Source organism: Madurella fahalii, assembly GCF_045866475.1.
Source record: "Madurella fahalii IFM 68171 DNA, scaffold_4, whole genome shotgun sequence".
NCBI classification, from domain to species: Eukaryota; Fungi; Ascomycota; class Sordariomycetes; order Sordariales; genus Madurella; species Madurella fahalii.
Genome location: NW_027263974.1, coordinates 2,067,159 through 2,082,010, shown reverse-complemented (window position 1 = coordinate 2,082,010; position 14,852 = coordinate 2,067,159). Strand labels below are relative to the sequence as shown.

Sequence of the window (14,852 nt, the reverse complement as noted above, 5' to 3'; positions counted from 1 at the left end):
CTACTTATTTGCCGGCAGAATGGACTGCCTCATATGTCTCCGACAAACGCGGGGCACGGCTCGGGAAAGTCGACGTCCTTACTGTTTCGGGCCCGGAGCTACCCGGCGCATCCATCCGCAACCGGCGTCCCGAACAGAAAAGCTGACGTAAAAGCCCGAGAGTACCTCCGCCGATCCGTCAGGGCTGACAGCTCAGAAATAATTGCCCAGGTCGATATGGCCGTCAGTCTCGAGCAAGGGGAAGAGATTCAGCGCGCCAAAGGTTTGCTCCGCATCGGCATCAAGGGACCCGCCCACGAGTGAGAAATCCGGCGTCCTCGGGAAGCCCTCAGTCAAGCCGAGGAAAGTCGACTCGAAATCGAAGCCTAGCCGCGGCATTGGGCCATCTGCATGCGCCAAGCGCGCTTTATCTGGCCGGCTGATGCTCTTCGAGGGGGAACCTCGGCCGGGAGCTGCATCTTGGTAATTCCTCGAAGGCCTCCCGTCACGGCCGGCGCCGGAGATCTCGCGGGGCGTGCAGGGAATGAGACCAAAGAGCTGAGAGGAGCTCTCAGTCCGTTGTAGCCTTTCTTGCATCTCCCTCTTCTCGAGGTACTCCAAAGCTGTGCTGAGAAGGGACTTGGCAATGAGTGAGTACTGAACAGCATGTGCATCGGCCTGAGCAAAGTACTCCAACGCAGCTATAGAAGCACGGCAGTACTTTTCGATGATGCGTCCGAATCCGCCTAGGAGCCCAACACCAAGCACGAGGGACGAGGCGAACAGCCATGAGCTAGACTCGGCGGTGAGCAAGGTGAACGGCTGGACGAAAAGGTATGGTTAGGCGTCAGGCATCACTTACACCATCACTGGAGCACGCCGCGTCATCTGTCCCCGCTCGATAAGACCTTGAACCGGCTCGACCATCAAGATTGCAGCATCAATGCAGGCATCTGCAAGCTTAGACTTGCCTGTCATGAGACCGCCTCCGTGGCCTGCAGCAAACGAGTACCCGTCTGACAATCGGCGGTGCAACTCAACCATCAGGAAGGGCCGGGAGACGAGAATGACGGCATAGTAGTAAGAGGAAAGGATATGGCACGCGCCATTCACCGATCCAGGTTGGTCTTCGGGTGAGGTTCCCTCAATGACGTCTTTCAGCCGCTGCAGCCAGCGTGCGGACCAGTCTCGGAGCTCGCGCGAGATGCCCTCAGTCAGCCGCGGCGAGATCTTCCGCCGCGAGTAGACTTCGAGGACGATGGCTTCTATGACGAGGAAGATCTGAGCCGACGCGTTCAACAGGTCAAACTTCTCGTTGCCAGCCTCGTCTTGAGCCCTGTATGGGACCGTGCAGTCCAAGTCGGAAGTGGCTGGTGGGCGGCCCATAGACGTGCTGAGGAACAGGTCCACGATTCTTAGGCTCTTCCAGAGGCGGTCTCTTTGGCGATGGATCTCGGGGGCAAACCTGGCGTTAACAACGGCTCTGTGTATCCCGATGGAGTATGCGGCCCGCGCTGCGATGCCGAAGAAGAGGAAGGCGGCATTGATCTGGCACGCGCCAAGCGAGTAGAAGCTGATGAGAATGAAGACTTGGACGCTGGCAACCCCTAGATCCCCGCTGAGGCTGGCAAACGCGAGCTGGCGTGCGTAGTCGAAGTACAGTTGGGCAGTGCCCTCATCCGATTTCTGGCAACCGATGGCGAGCACCAGGTAGTTCACGGCCGAGGCCACGTCGACGGCCCTTTCCCGCAGGCGGACTTGGTCGGCCCAGATCGAGATATCATCCACCAGCCGAGCATGATCGAACAGGTCGATTAGCCCAGCCGTCACCTCAAAGTAGGTCGACACAGTAGATGCGATGGGCAACTTGACTGGCGGTGGCTCAGCTCCATGACCGGCAGACGCGCATGAGCGTGAGTAGACATTTTCGAGGGCCGAATAGCCACTGGTCTCTGGAGCAAAGGCATGAGCGTCGACGCGGCTCGTGACAAGGCGCCGGACGGTCTGGAAGAACGAGAGAGGCGCGCAGTCCCCGATAAATATCAGCTTTCCTTGGGCATCGCACAGCAGGCGTGCATCGCGAGGGACCTCGGTCTCTTCGTGTTCCTCGATAGCAGCGAAGACGGTGTCCCGAGGCAGCTGGCGGTCGGCACTGGAAGGGAGCGAGGGCGCAGAGGGTGCCAATGACACGACGATGGGCGTTGGGCCGGCGGCAGAGACGGGATTGGAGGGCGCCGGTGTCGACGACAAGTCTGGACGGCCGCGGCTGGACGGCGCGGAGGCCAGCGGAGAAGACGAGCCGTGGTCCTGGGCGGCTGGGACGCCATCCGGGCGGGGCCGCAATCGGCGACGGGCGACGGTGTAACGACAATTGCCGGGCTGACGCCGTCTGACACAGTACCCGCAGGGCGTAGCGCCGCTGCATTTGATCTTGCGCAGCTTGCAGAGGTCGCATGCATTTGCCACGCGGGTGCGGACACCTCGGGTTTCCATCTTGGGCGGTCAATTGTAGGTTCGGTGTTGCAAAAGAGTTTAGGGGGAGCGTTGGGCTTCAAAAGCCCCGCAGAGGTGCTGTTCTCACAGCGCTGCGTTTAAGCCGCGGAAACCCGTTACGGAAGGTGGTTACAGCGGGTTTACTAGCTCTCTTGACATCACAGTCACCACTTGCTGCCTGTCTTTGCTTCCGATTGCGAAAGGCCCAGTCAGGACCGGTCCGATATCTGAAAGACGAAGCTATTGAACTCAGGGATCTTCGACTTCTACCTTATATATACATATATATATATACGTCGTCTACAATGCCCATACGTTCGCCCCAGCTTATATAAATACCGTTCATAGTGCAGCAAGATACCTGGACCAGAGGCTCATTCCAACCCACTGTTGACCATCGCATCGACCCGCCCCATCGTCTGGCCCAAGCCCCTCATAATCATGGCCGATCTGAGCATCATCGATGCAACTCTAGCCTCGGTGCGAGCCGCTCCGGCAACACTTGAAGTCCTCCGAGACCTGCACACCAAGGCCCTCACGGAGCCCCCCTACCTCAGCGCGGATGACCAACCTCACACTGCGGCCCTAGATAGGTTCGTGGCACTGGATCCCGACAAATGTGCACTCGTATACCTTCTCCTCCGCTCCATCGGAGCGAGGTATGTTGTCGAAGCGGGGACGTCGTTTGGCCTCAGCACAATCTACCTTGCCCTGGCCGTTGGGCAGAACGCCAAAGCTCAGAACGCCGATGGCAAAGTGATTGCCACAGAGAACGAACCGACCAAGGCCGCCCGGGCACGGGATCACTGGAAGAAGGCCGGCAAGGACGTGGAAGATTGGATTGAACTCAGGGAAGGCGACATCCGGGAAACGCTCAAGGCGGACTACCCTGGCCAGATTGATTTCTTGTTGCTGGACAGTGAGTCATGCAGACCCCCCAAACCGGCCAGTGGAGCTAATACCGTTTTAAAGTCTGGTGCTTCTTGGCCCTACCAACGATGGAGCTCGTCAAGCCACACCTCCGGGTCGGAGCGATGGTTGTCATGGACAATGTCACTGCCAGCAGCGATGGGTACAAGGACCTCTTAGCGTATATTGACAACCCGGCAAACGGGTTCAAGAGAACAACGGCCCCCTACCATGGTGGTCTTGAGATTGCCGTGTATCTTGGGAGCGAGGGTGCGTAAGATGGCCTGGTCGGGTTGTCAGACCTCAGCTACGAGTCACGGCTCTCATGTACACGGCTATTGATGTCGACTACCTTGGTTCAATTGAATCCCATCTTGCGATCGCGCTTCAGCTCGCCTCAATTTCTTTCGTCACTCTGCGCGCCTCTCGGGTGACCATGTCTTCTCATAAATACCCAAAAGCAGCTTGTGGATGGCTTCTTCATCTTCCTTGAACTCGTAGACTCGGCCTTCCACATCGCCCATGTCCCGCGCCTTCTCCTCGCCCGGAATCACCTCCCAGAAGCGCAGATGCCGGCCAATAGTCGCAATGCCATACGACGTATCTTCCGCTCGGCCCGCATCTCGGTGTCGGCCAAAGGCGTAGTCGACCGCACGTCCAACAACAATTCGTCAGTGATCCGCCGGATGGCGCATTCCCAGGTGTCATCCCACGCTTTGGGCACAACTGTTCTAGCAAGGGCCTCGAAAATGGCCAGGAACAGCTTGACACCACCTGCGTCACAATCAAATACGTGCATACCCTGGACCGTGAAGCAGAGGTTACTAAGGTAGGTAACCGACCCCGTGCTGTCGGCGCTCCGGCTTCCTTAGCCCCAGCCCGTAGCCGTCGCGGATGCTGAAATACAGGTTGGGGAGATTGAGCCACAGGTTGTTCCATTCTTTGTCTGGCTCCGACACGAGCTCGTTATGGAGTTTCCGGACCGAGCGGTATTGCATGTACTAGAAGCCCGAATGAGTTTTCCGCTGACCCTGGGATAATTGATGCCTGGACGTGACTTGTTTGAAGGCCGTCCGGCGCTATGTTGTCGGATTTTTGAATTTTTGGTATGACGTGGACGGATTTCCGATTTGTTCAACATAGATAACCGATACTAATGTAACTTAGCCATCCCTGGCTGTTAGCAGGTAGCAATCGTCCGTTGGCCATTTCCTGGAATCTTGGTCAATCACGTGGCCAGTTGGTCAAGACCATTGAGAGAACTTTAGGGAAAGGTACGTAGGGTAACTAAGGTAGTTAGGTTCGACACGATACCTATCCACGCTAGAAGAGCGTTAGGAGAAACACGAGCTCGGAGACGAGCACGCGAATGTATGCATGTAGTTTTACATTTACAGACCTTCTACTGGGGCTCAAACTCCCAGTTAATGTCTACCCATCGAATTGCCATGTTGAAGACCGGCAGCATATCAATCGAGACAACCCGCAAGCAACCCACAAGGCCAGCCACTGCAATTATAAACCTCCTCCCACACAAGAAGAAAAATAGTAATTGAAAAGAACAAAAGCAAGGATTACTCCTCATCGACGCATAGAGTACTTCATTGTAAAAACGCAAGACAAGCCCCCGGTTCACCCCAGGGTCTTGAACAAATCCGCCGCGTATTGCACGCACAGCCTACCAAATTTGTTCACCTCCTCGGCGCTGCCCGCCTTATCCATGTCCTGGTGGAAGCCGCCCAGGCACCGCTCGAGCGTCTTGCGCGACTGTTGCATGGCAGCGCTCTGCTTCGTCGCGTTGCCGCTGGCGCTAGTAGCGTCCCTCGCGCCGTCCTTGCCGGTAGTGTCCCTGGCCGACGTCTTATGAGCCTTGCCCTTGGCCGAGCGCGGCGTCGCCGCCACCGTCTCGTCTGCGGCGCCCTCGTCTTGGCCCTGGTTGGCGTTCTCGCCCTGGACCTGGAGCTGGTGGCTCAGCTTGTTGAGGTCGGTCGACACCTTCTTGAGGGCGTTGAAGATGATCTCGTGGCGGAAGGACGCGCGCAGGGCGTCGCGGTGGAGGCGGTGCTGCAGGAAGGACATGTCGGTGCGGAGGGATTGCAGCTCCTTGGTGAGCTCTGGGTCAGTCTGGCCGCCGCTTCCGCCCGCGCCGAGCTTAGCATTGAGGGACTTGAGGTATTTGTTGATAGCCTTGAGAGTTTTATGCCCTCTGGGGTAGGACATAATTTCCACGTTGTCGTTCAAGTCATCATCTTTGCGGGCTTCGACTTTGTTGGTCTTGGCGAAGCCGCCCGTCTTTGGGCTGGCAGGAGCATTGGAGATGATCCCATTGCTGGTCGGGGGCTCAACGCTGGGTTTCTTCTTTTTCGTCGCAAGCTTGGGCAGCTCGACAGTCGTCGATATTTCAGGGGAGCCACTCTTGAGCTCTCGCTCTGCTCTGGTTTTTCTGGTGTTGGCCTCGGCTTTTGGGCTCTCGTGGATCATTCTCTCTTTCAGAATCTCGTTCACATCAAGGTTAGACTCCAGGCCCTCCTTTCCTGCCTTGGAATCAACCTTTTCATGTTTCCCATCAGACTTCAACGCCGTAGCTTTGCCAGCCGACTTGAGAGGGAAGGGGTGGGGAGGGTAGACAGGAGTCATTTTCCGGACGATGGGACTGCCGATCGCAGAGCTCGTGTTGAAGCAAACCCAGTCATCCTGGACGAAGTCGGCATCCAAGTCCTGGCCTCCCTCGGAGCGCTGTTTTTTGCCGTTCTTGGAACGCTTCGCGCGCTTCGCCGCAGGCGTATCCTCGAGCGGCTCAGCGCTAGAGCGTTTAGTTCGCTCTTCCGACCTGGAGGAGTCGAAGAGCTGCTTGCGAAGGTCCATGATGAGCGTTGGAGTGGAGGGGTGCTTGGGTCCACGTTTATCTGCCTGCTGAGTGCATCGTGGTTAGGAATCAATAATAATCATATAGAATCTGAGAATTGCAGCGCGTACCGACGAAATTTCAAGATTCTTTAAGTAAATGGCATCGCCTTAATGAAGGCGAAGATTCGGAACTGAAATTGGGCGTGGTAAATGCCTTTTGATTCGTGTTTGATGGAGGGTGATGACGAGTCTGCGAAACTGGTCGTTGGAAGAGAAGAGAAGATAGTTGAGAAGGCGCAGCGAATCAAATGAATCTTTGACCGTCATGAACCCCCGAGAATAGGTTTCTTGGTTTCAGTTGTAGTGAAGTTGAGAACGGGGATGCACAGAAGGGGTGTAAGGGGTGTAAACAATAAGCCACAGATCCGCAAAGCGAAGCTTGGATCACCCAGAACACTTAGCACAGGACGTTTGTCACGCTCTGTTCACAAAGTGTGAAGAATAGCAGTCAGTTCCTGAATAGATGCTTCTTGGATATAGTAAACCAATTTCCCGAGAAGTTAACTGGGCAATGGGAGATTGTCAGGTACAGCGATCCCCTTAACGCCTGCCGTAGAAAAAGAAAGGGACCCCCGTCACCTGATGGTCTCAATGGAAGAACCCTTAAGCTAGTCGACCAAGGCTGAGAATGTGCAAGTGACATACTGTCCTGACAATAACCAGTACCCCTAGAGATTACACGTACTAATGCAAGATACCTACAAAGTAGACATTACCTATAGTGAGGTTTCTTCAGCTGATCCCTGTCATTATCTCGGCTTTGGCCTGCCCGTGGCTGGCCTGCCGCAACATGATTCCGACTTCCAATTTACGAATCATTGGATATTCCCATTCTACCAACCTAAACTCTACAGGTAACCACACATCCAAGAGCGTGCTAGACTCTGGATTGGCGGCATACGTCGCTGCGAATACATGTCCTGGTCATGCCACATGCCGCTGTTCATCAAGTAGATAAGTAACCTTGGTGTAAGCCAACAAGAAATAAGAAGTAAAAGTGCCGAGTAAAAGCCAGCCAGTTGCTTGGTTTTAGTAGAACGAGTTCTTGACCCCGAACATTCGCACTTCCCAACGGATGCAACGGCAGGATCCAAGACATGTTGAATATGACGTTGTTAGAAGCGGCAAAGAATTTGCGATGCGAGGATGCTTGGTCTACACGTATCACGTCAATTCCGCCAACCGGCATCACCAACCGCGAAGGGTTGGGGATTCAATTGGCGATTCACTGTGCAATTCTCAAGGACAGGGTTTCTGTCAAAAAAGGCTTGTTTTGATGCCCAGACGGCCTGTCACACCTGGGGCAAGTGAGTCCCCGTCCATGATTTTGCCCCGCAGTTGCAACCAGGAAATACGAGGGCGCTAGGACGCTAGGGCGTTTTAGGAACAACCACATGCCCTGGCGTCAACAGCAGGCCTTGCCGAGGGCCAACAGGCGGTCGCGCCCCCCTCCCCCCCCCCCCCCACCCCCAACACAGCCCCCATCCCCCTGGGGCTGGTCTGCAATATCCGCCCAATCCCCTGGCATTCCGACCGGCGCGACAAAGAACAAATGGAATGTTGGCTGCGTTTTCTGTACCGCGCCGCCTGCCCAATGGCCTGCTCCCGATTCCCCCTCCACTGGCCTTACGTCAGTTACACAGGCGAAGGGGACCAGAAAAGAACGACCGTTCCTGCTCAGCTGACGTTGGATCAGATCCGATGAACCTGCGGGAAACCCAGCAGCCCGGGCCCAGCCAACTTTCCCCTGTTCTCCCCACGCGCTTCTTAGCTCCAGCCCTGCTCTCAACAACCGAGAGTCCGAACGGTCTCGCAACAGTTTCTCTTGGCCCTGCTCAATAGCCAATGCGCTTCGGCCGAGTCCGCCGACATGGGATGGACAATGGCATCAAGAGCCCTAGCGCTGCTGCTGCTCGCGGCGACGGGCGCAAATACCCAGCGCGACAGATTAGAGGTCGATCTTGATTCAGCTGGTGCGTGAGCCGTCGCCCTCTTACTTCTGGCCGGACCAGACTACTAACGAATGGGACTTGTGGTCCGAACAGATTCGATCAAATCGGCCGCAAGGGCCGTCGCGGCCAACCTTATGACGTACTATCACGGGGACGAACCCGGCCAGACCCCTGGCATCCTCCCGGGGCCGCCTCCGAACGGTCCCTACTACTGGTGGCAGGCCGGCGCCATGTTCGGGACATTGATCGACTACTGGTATTACACGGGGGACCCGACGTACAACAACGAGACCCAGTTCGCCCTGGTATTCCAGGCCGAGGCGCCCGACAACAGCTACATGCCGGACAACTGGACGCTTTCGCTCGGCAACGACGACCAAGCATTCTGGGGCATGGCGGCCATGCTCGCCGCTGAGGTCAACTTCCCCAACCCGCCCGAAGACCAGCCGCAGTACCTGGCCCTGGCACAAGCCGTCTTCAACACGCAGGCGGCGCGCTGGAACACGGACCACTGCAATGGCGGACTGCGCTGGCAGATTCCCCACACCAACGGCGGGTACAACTACAAGAACACCATCGCCAACGTCTGCTTCCTTAACATCGCCGCCCGTCTTGCGCGTTATACCAACAACGATACGTACGCACAGTGGGCTGACCGCACGTGGGACTGGGTCCAAGGCGTGGGATACATTACCGAGGACTACAACGTCCTTGACGGCGGCCACGTCGAAGCCAACTGCACCGACGTCAACCCGGTGCAGTTTTCTGCCAACGCCGCTGTCCTGATCCATGGCACCGCTATCATGTATAACTATGTACGTTTCTCTCCCCTCTCCCCTCTACCCAAAAAAATAAAAAATAAAAAAATAAATAAAAAAAGTCAAACGAGGTTCTCTAACCCCCCCTCCTTTCTTCATCAAATCCAGACCGAAGACGAGAAATGGCTCCGCCGCGTCAACGGCCTCCTTAACCGCACAATCGAACACTTCTTCCCAGACGGCATCATGATCGAGCGTGCGTGCGAGCTCCCGGAACGCGTGCAGTGCAACGTCGACCAGCACTCGTTCAAGGGGTACATGCACCGGGCGCTGGCGACGGTGGCCATTGTGGTGCCGCAGACGCGGCCCGTGGTGGAGCGGGTCCTGCGGTCCTCGACCGAGGGCTGCGTCGCGTCGTGCCTGGCCGACGGCACGTGCGGCTTCCGCTGGGACCGCGGCGAGTACGACGGCGACGTGAACAACGGCCCCGCCGGCCAGCAGATGAGCGCCCTCGCCGCCCTGTCGACCCTGCTCATCGAGCAGGACCATGTCCTGCTCGGCCCGCTAACCAACACGACGGGCGGCACGAGCAGGGGCGATCCGAACGCCGGCCAGGACTCCAACGTGCTGCCCCCCCCGCCCCCCATCACCCCCGGGGATAGGGCGGGCGCTGGTATCCTGACGGCTGTGGTGTTGGCTTCGTTTGTAGGTGGGTTGTTGTGGATCGGTATGGGCTGGTCGGAAGGGGCGTAGATCACACACCGGTTTTTTGGTTTGGGGAAAAGGTTTCGCTTTCTGCTGTTTCAAGATTTTTTTTTTTTTTTTTTTTTATTTTCTGTCTCTCCTTGGCGGTCCGTGGATCCGAATGTGGAAGAGCGAGCGAGTAATGGGGCCATTGAGGATTGGGCCCAGTGGCTAGATTTTGAGTATTTGGTATGGCGTTTGGGGTTACCTGACGGTATAGGGGGCACACGAGCTTTAGGGTAGTGTTTTGCTGTTTGACCCAATGTCACCGCGTTTCGCTTCTATGCCGGTTCTGGATGTTAAGACAATGGTACCCCTATCCCAAGAGTGATCTCGGGCGATAGCGTTTCCGTCTATCTTTCCGGGTCTCGTTCCTCCAAGTCCTGGCCTGGTTTTCATCATGGAATCCGTGGACTTGTTCACGCGTTGTGCTGTGGAGCTTCTGAGAAGAATGCTCGCCACTGTGAAGATTATTATTGGACGTCATGGTGAAGATAGACACACCATACCAGCCGTCCGTGGCCCTGCACTGCTTCTTCGCCTTTGAGCACAGAATAGATGCTAATTATCTCGATTCATTCTAGGCTAGGCTAGTCGCAGAACGATGGATGGATGGACTTCTCAAGCCTGGTTCGTTTTGCCGTCTAGTCGCTGCGCTGCTCATGGGGAAGTTACCCTCCATGATGTCTTTACATCATGAGGATGGAATAATATATATATTTCAGGTTACTATACAGTTGCACTTCCGTATGGGAGGGACACGGATAAAGCCTCGACAATCAATTCCAACTAAACTAATTCAGCGCCCTCTTGGTAGGGTCGGTTGTAGTATTGAGCTCATGCTCGTTCTGAGTCCTCAAACTAGGATTCAAGAAGTAAGATCGGGAAGCGAAGAGCAAGATTAAAGCGACGAGAAATGTCTATCCACATAGTAAGTGGTCCTTTTCCCGACCAAGGTGTATCATGAACACGACGAAATGAGGGCCCGTCATCGATCCCGGATTCTCTTATTCCTCCCAAGGCAGCAACATCTGAAGTCATCGAGTTCCATGTCAGCAAGAAATGAATTGCAAATAACAGACAAGACCGGGGCTTTTTTAGCGAGGGCCGTTCTGGCGGCTCTGTCTCGCCCTGTAGTCAGGCGGAGTGTGACTCTGATACGAGTTCTGGAGCTCGGTGTGGACATTCGAGACCTCCTTCCGGAGCGACTCGCTTGTTCGCTCTTGTCTTCCGAGCCGCTCTCCCTGCCTGGTTATCCGCTCGTCAAGCGCGGCGCGATTGACCATGGATGTTGTCTTCAGCTCGGAATGGTCCGTCTCGAGCGTCTTGAGACGCCCAAGAATGTCGTCGATGGCTGCCCACTGGCGCTTCTGGTGCTCCAAGTCCGATCCGGACCTCTTCTCCAGCTTCGCGACTCGCGCGGAGAGATGGTCCAGACGCTTCTCCAGCTGAGATACCTCCGTGAAATCGGCTTGGCTCGGGGAGCCGTCGGCAGCCGACCGGGTCGGGGGTTTGTCGTTGTTCAATTTCTCCTCCACCTGGTCGAGTTTGGCGTTTAGCTCGCTGATCCGATGTCGCTCGACCCGTATCTTCTTCGTGAGGCTGCTCTCGAGGTGGCTAAGCGCGGTGTTTGCCTCCTTGACCTTCTGGCTGTGTTCATCCACCGTCTTCTTAAAATCCTCGAGGCGGACCTTCTGGACAGCTACCTCGTTGCTCAGAGTGTCAACGCGGTCGCTCACCCGGTTCTGATCCTGCGTGAAAGGGGCCTGGACAGCACTCCAATGTTGCCGCACAACAGAGCGGATGTAGGTTTCCCGGTTGTTTTGCTTGTTGGTGAGCTCGCTGATGCTCTGCCGAAGGTCCTCGGAGGGGGAGGCGTTCTCCTCGATCGACTTCAACCGTGAGTCGAGGCTGTCGATCCTGATCGCATGCTGGGCTATGCGATCCTCCTGAGACCCGATCCTCAGGTCTTGGTTGAGAGTCAAACTCTTGTGCTCGACGAGCCTTTCTTCGCACTCGGCCACGCGTCTCTTGGTAGTTTTTGAGCTATCCTTGGCGCTCTTCTTAGAAGCACCCGAAGCCACCGCCGAGGGTGATGATGGCGGCGGCGATTGCAGCTGGTGTTGGTCAGGACGTGAGGCAACGGTGGTCCCAGCAGATATGTTCGCACGCCGTTTTGCTGGGCGTGAGCTGGGACTCTCCATCCCCTTCCGCTTGTTCCGCTCCCTGAAGCCGTCGGGTCTGCTAGACCCCAAATCAACCAGAGAAGCGTCATCAGGGGTGCCCATCCTGCCTGGCGTCCTTGGTTCTTGCTTTATTTCAACTGGAATCGGACAGTCCTGCGATCCCAGTAGCATTGTTGTCGGCCGAGCTCCAACACTGCCATTCGAGACTGTCCGATTCAGCGCAGTCTGGGCTGGCTGGGTTCGAGTTTGACCTGCATTTATCAACTCTCCTCTCGCCTTCTTGGCGATCCACTCCTGATAGCGGGTTTCCCAGGGTGCGCTGACCGACGTGTCGAGTACAGGGTTATTGCCTCGAGACTCCAGGAAGAGTATCCATTCATCGACCAGTCTGGCTGCCTCGTTCAGTGGCCTACGAGCTCTGCCGCGTCGTAGCCACGCCTTTCGTGCTTCCACGAATATATCTCCTATGGCTTCAGCAACTCTAGCTCCTTGCCCGAGACCGCAGAGCTGGACTCGCTGCCAAAATACTGTTTGTTGAGAGAAAGAGTCTTTGCAGTATAACATCGCCAGAAAATGTACCGCCACGTTGTTGCGCACTCTAACGGAGTAGTCATCCGCTGACGGGGGATTTGAATCCGAAATTGAGGTGTTAGTGAACTCTCTCTTGTAGAGAGCGCCTCGTACCGCTTTGGTATGCTGGGAGTTTCGCAGCTCCGTGAAATTAAAGCCATCCAACTTCCAGAAGGGAAAAAAAGGCCACCTGCGGGCTAGTGGCGCCCGTTGAGCCATCTTGACTTGGGTGGACTAGGTGCGTGAAGGAACACCAATCTGTGGGTGATCTCTGAATTGAGTGACTGCCTAGAGAGAGGTGGAAGCCAGTCTACATCGAGAGGCACGTTAGCGGGACAATCTTCTGGATGCTGATAGGTTATGGGATGGGGAAGACGGTCGCTTGAGAGTGACAAATGACTGGCGCCTTACGTGCAATGACGCTTCCAGCGGCTTTCATAACTTGGGCCGAGGCCACCAAATAGTCGGAGCGGGGCGGTGGTGGTGGTGCGTTGAGGGTAGAAGACCAAATCGTGACCTGCAGCAAGAAGCCGGGAACGTAAAGAAATGCGAGGTACTTTAGGGCGAGTATAATTCTCTGGATATCTTGATGTCCTGCGCGATATGAGGTTTGGAAGTAGACACCAAGAATTGCGGCGATGCGGTAGATGGGGAATGAGTACCTGACTTGCTTCGACCCTAGGTTCAGGATTGGGCCGGGAGAATTGCAAGCCGCGGAAACCAAGAATCATCCCAGGGCCAGAGAGAAATATTTTCATTTATGGTGGCTTTACCGAATCTCGATTCCACGGCAACGGGAACCGGCCTGGGGGGGGGGGGGGTCCTGAGCGAAGCCGTTCATCGTGCACAAATACTTATTTTATGTATCCTGTATCCCATATCTCGGAGCCACTTTGGAACTGGTCCCTGTTCTGGAAGTCGAATAAGAAAGGTTCAGAGTACGAAGCAACCGGCCCTTAGGTTCGCTGAACAGGGGAAGTTCATATGGCGATCGGAGAGGCAAGTGAGCTGGGGGTTAGCCCGAAGCGGACTGAAGCGTAGTTGACAATACTTTGTCTAGGATTAGGGGCGTACTTCGCCCCCTCCATGCCCTACATTACACAGTTCCGTCTCAAGAATTGCGCAAGATCCCTTCAATACCCGAGTGAGAACTCGGCTGAGGTGAGCATCTCGACATGCATATGGTTTGTGACCGTTCAGGGGGTTGTTCAGGTACCGTACAGTAACAGGGGTTGACGGGAGTCGCCAGGTGACATGGGTCTGTGCAGAAAGCTTGGCATCCTTCGGCAACCAAGCGGCTCTCCTCGCAAATCCAACATCGATGGCCGCTGCACCACGAGATCGAATGCGAACGCGCGACACATTCACGCACTGCTCGCTTATGAACAGTTCACCGCGATACGGAAACCATGGCATCTACCGCAGATAGCAGCAGCGCGGAACCCTGGAACCGGGAGACGAAGGACAAATTCGAATCGTTAGTATCCATGATGGTTTCGCTCTGCTCTGCGCACCGCTTGCAAAGCTAACATCTGCTGTACGCGCGACAGGAAGGACAGAAGCGAGTTCCTCGACCCGTGTCAAGACGTTGCCGCCCGGAGCATACGATGCCTGCATCGCAATGGAGGCGACCGGTCCTTCTGTGGGGATTACTTCCAGTCAGTGGTGGCCCGCTGAAGAATCCTTGTTCGGAATAAGGCTTTTGCTGACTGTTGATGGCGCGGAACCGCAGGGCGTATAGGGACTGCAAGAAGGCTTGGGTACGTAGCGTGTTTCTCCCCCTCCTTGGATGTGTCTCTGACATAGCACGGCCGGCGAGCAGATAGAGAAGCGGAGGATGGGCAGCAGAGGGAGCAGTTCAGCATGAGGCCAATCCAGCACCTCCGAATTGGGTTCCGAGAAGCGAGATCTGTCCCGGTATCCCGCGACTCGGATGGCCGAGCAGTTGCTTGTTCGCGTACATTTACCGGTGAAAGCAGCAAACCCCGTCGTAGAAGTGTACTGTACAATACATGTGATATATCCTCTTCTCAGTGAGGCAAGGAAAGCTCGGGATACCGGCAGGGGCAATGCAACAGGGATCGTTGCCGAGCAGTCGGCGAAGATGGGACGGGAATCGGAGCTCCTCCCATCGGCGCATGGTAGGTGGGGTCCCGCTGCGCACGAGCCATGTTCAACAACCCCACCAAATAAAGTTGCGTCGGCTGTCAACACTTTCAAACTTCCCTCTAGAGCAGATCGCTGGGCAGCGGAGCTTGTGCGAAGTGGAAAGGTGCCAGCTGCTAGAGAGCTTGTCCTGGTCCGGACTGCACCTGGGATTCGTAAGCAAAGAGCCGATTTGGGCGTCGCGGGCG

General features: G+C 55.9%; 6 protein-coding genes across 6 annotated transcripts; 3 read left to right on the top strand and 3 right to left on the bottom strand.

The window, feature by feature from the left end:
• Positions 1 to 192: 192 nt before the first annotated feature.
• Positions 193 to 2,472, bottom strand: MFIFM68171_07616 (Filamentous growth regulator 27; the record flags this gene model as incomplete). The annotated part of the gene is made up of 2 exons (XM_071063036.1): positions 193 to 772; positions 842 to 2,472. 2 exons carry the CDS (start codon positions 2,470 to 2,472, stop codon positions 193 to 195), a joined length of 2,211 nt encoding a protein of 736 aa, XP_070919137.1.
• Positions 2,473 to 2,913: 441 nt separating this feature from the next.
• On the top strand, positions 2,914 to 3,659 carry MFIFM68171_07615 (O-methyltransferase; the record flags this gene model as incomplete). Its single annotated transcript, XM_071063035.1, has 2 exons — positions 2,914 to 3,391; positions 3,445 to 3,659. The coding sequence occupies 2 exons, from the start codon at positions 2,914 to 2,916 to the stop codon at positions 3,657 to 3,659; spliced, it is 693 nt and encodes a 230-aa protein (XP_070919136.1).
• Positions 3,660 to 5,013: 1,354 nt separating this feature from the next.
• MFIFM68171_07614 (uncharacterized protein) lies at positions 5,014 to 6,246 on the bottom strand (the record flags this gene model as incomplete). Its single annotated transcript, XM_071063034.1, has 1 exon — positions 5,014 to 6,246. One exon carries the CDS (start codon positions 6,244 to 6,246, stop codon positions 5,014 to 5,016), a length of 1,233 nt encoding a protein of 410 aa, XP_070919135.1.
• A 1,912-nt stretch (positions 6,247 to 8,158) lies between these two features.
• On the top strand, positions 8,159 to 9,751 carry MFIFM68171_07613 (Mannan endo-1,6-alpha-mannosidase; the record flags this gene model as incomplete). Its single annotated transcript, XM_071063033.1, has 3 exons — positions 8,159 to 8,261; positions 8,334 to 9,055; positions 9,167 to 9,751. 3 exons carry the CDS (start codon positions 8,159 to 8,161, stop codon positions 9,749 to 9,751), a joined length of 1,410 nt encoding a protein of 469 aa, XP_070919134.1.
• Positions 9,752 to 10,839: 1,088 nt separating this feature from the next.
• On the bottom strand, positions 10,840 to 12,030 carry MFIFM68171_07612 (uncharacterized protein; the record flags this gene model as incomplete). The annotated part of the gene is made up of 1 exon (XM_071063032.1): positions 10,840 to 12,030. One exon carries the CDS (start codon positions 12,028 to 12,030, stop codon positions 10,840 to 10,842), a length of 1,191 nt encoding a protein of 396 aa, XP_070919133.1.
• A 1,877-nt stretch (positions 12,031 to 13,907) lies between these two features.
• CHCHD7 (Coiled-coil-helix-coiled-coil-helix domain-containing protein 7) lies at positions 13,908 to 14,365 on the top strand (the record flags this gene model as incomplete). Its single annotated transcript, XM_071063031.1, has 4 exons — positions 13,908 to 13,975; positions 14,049 to 14,156; positions 14,231 to 14,258; positions 14,321 to 14,365. The coding sequence occupies 4 exons, from the start codon at positions 13,908 to 13,910 to the stop codon at positions 14,363 to 14,365; spliced, it is 249 nt and encodes an 82-aa protein (XP_070919132.1).
• Positions 14,366 to 14,852: the final 487 nt, after the last annotated feature.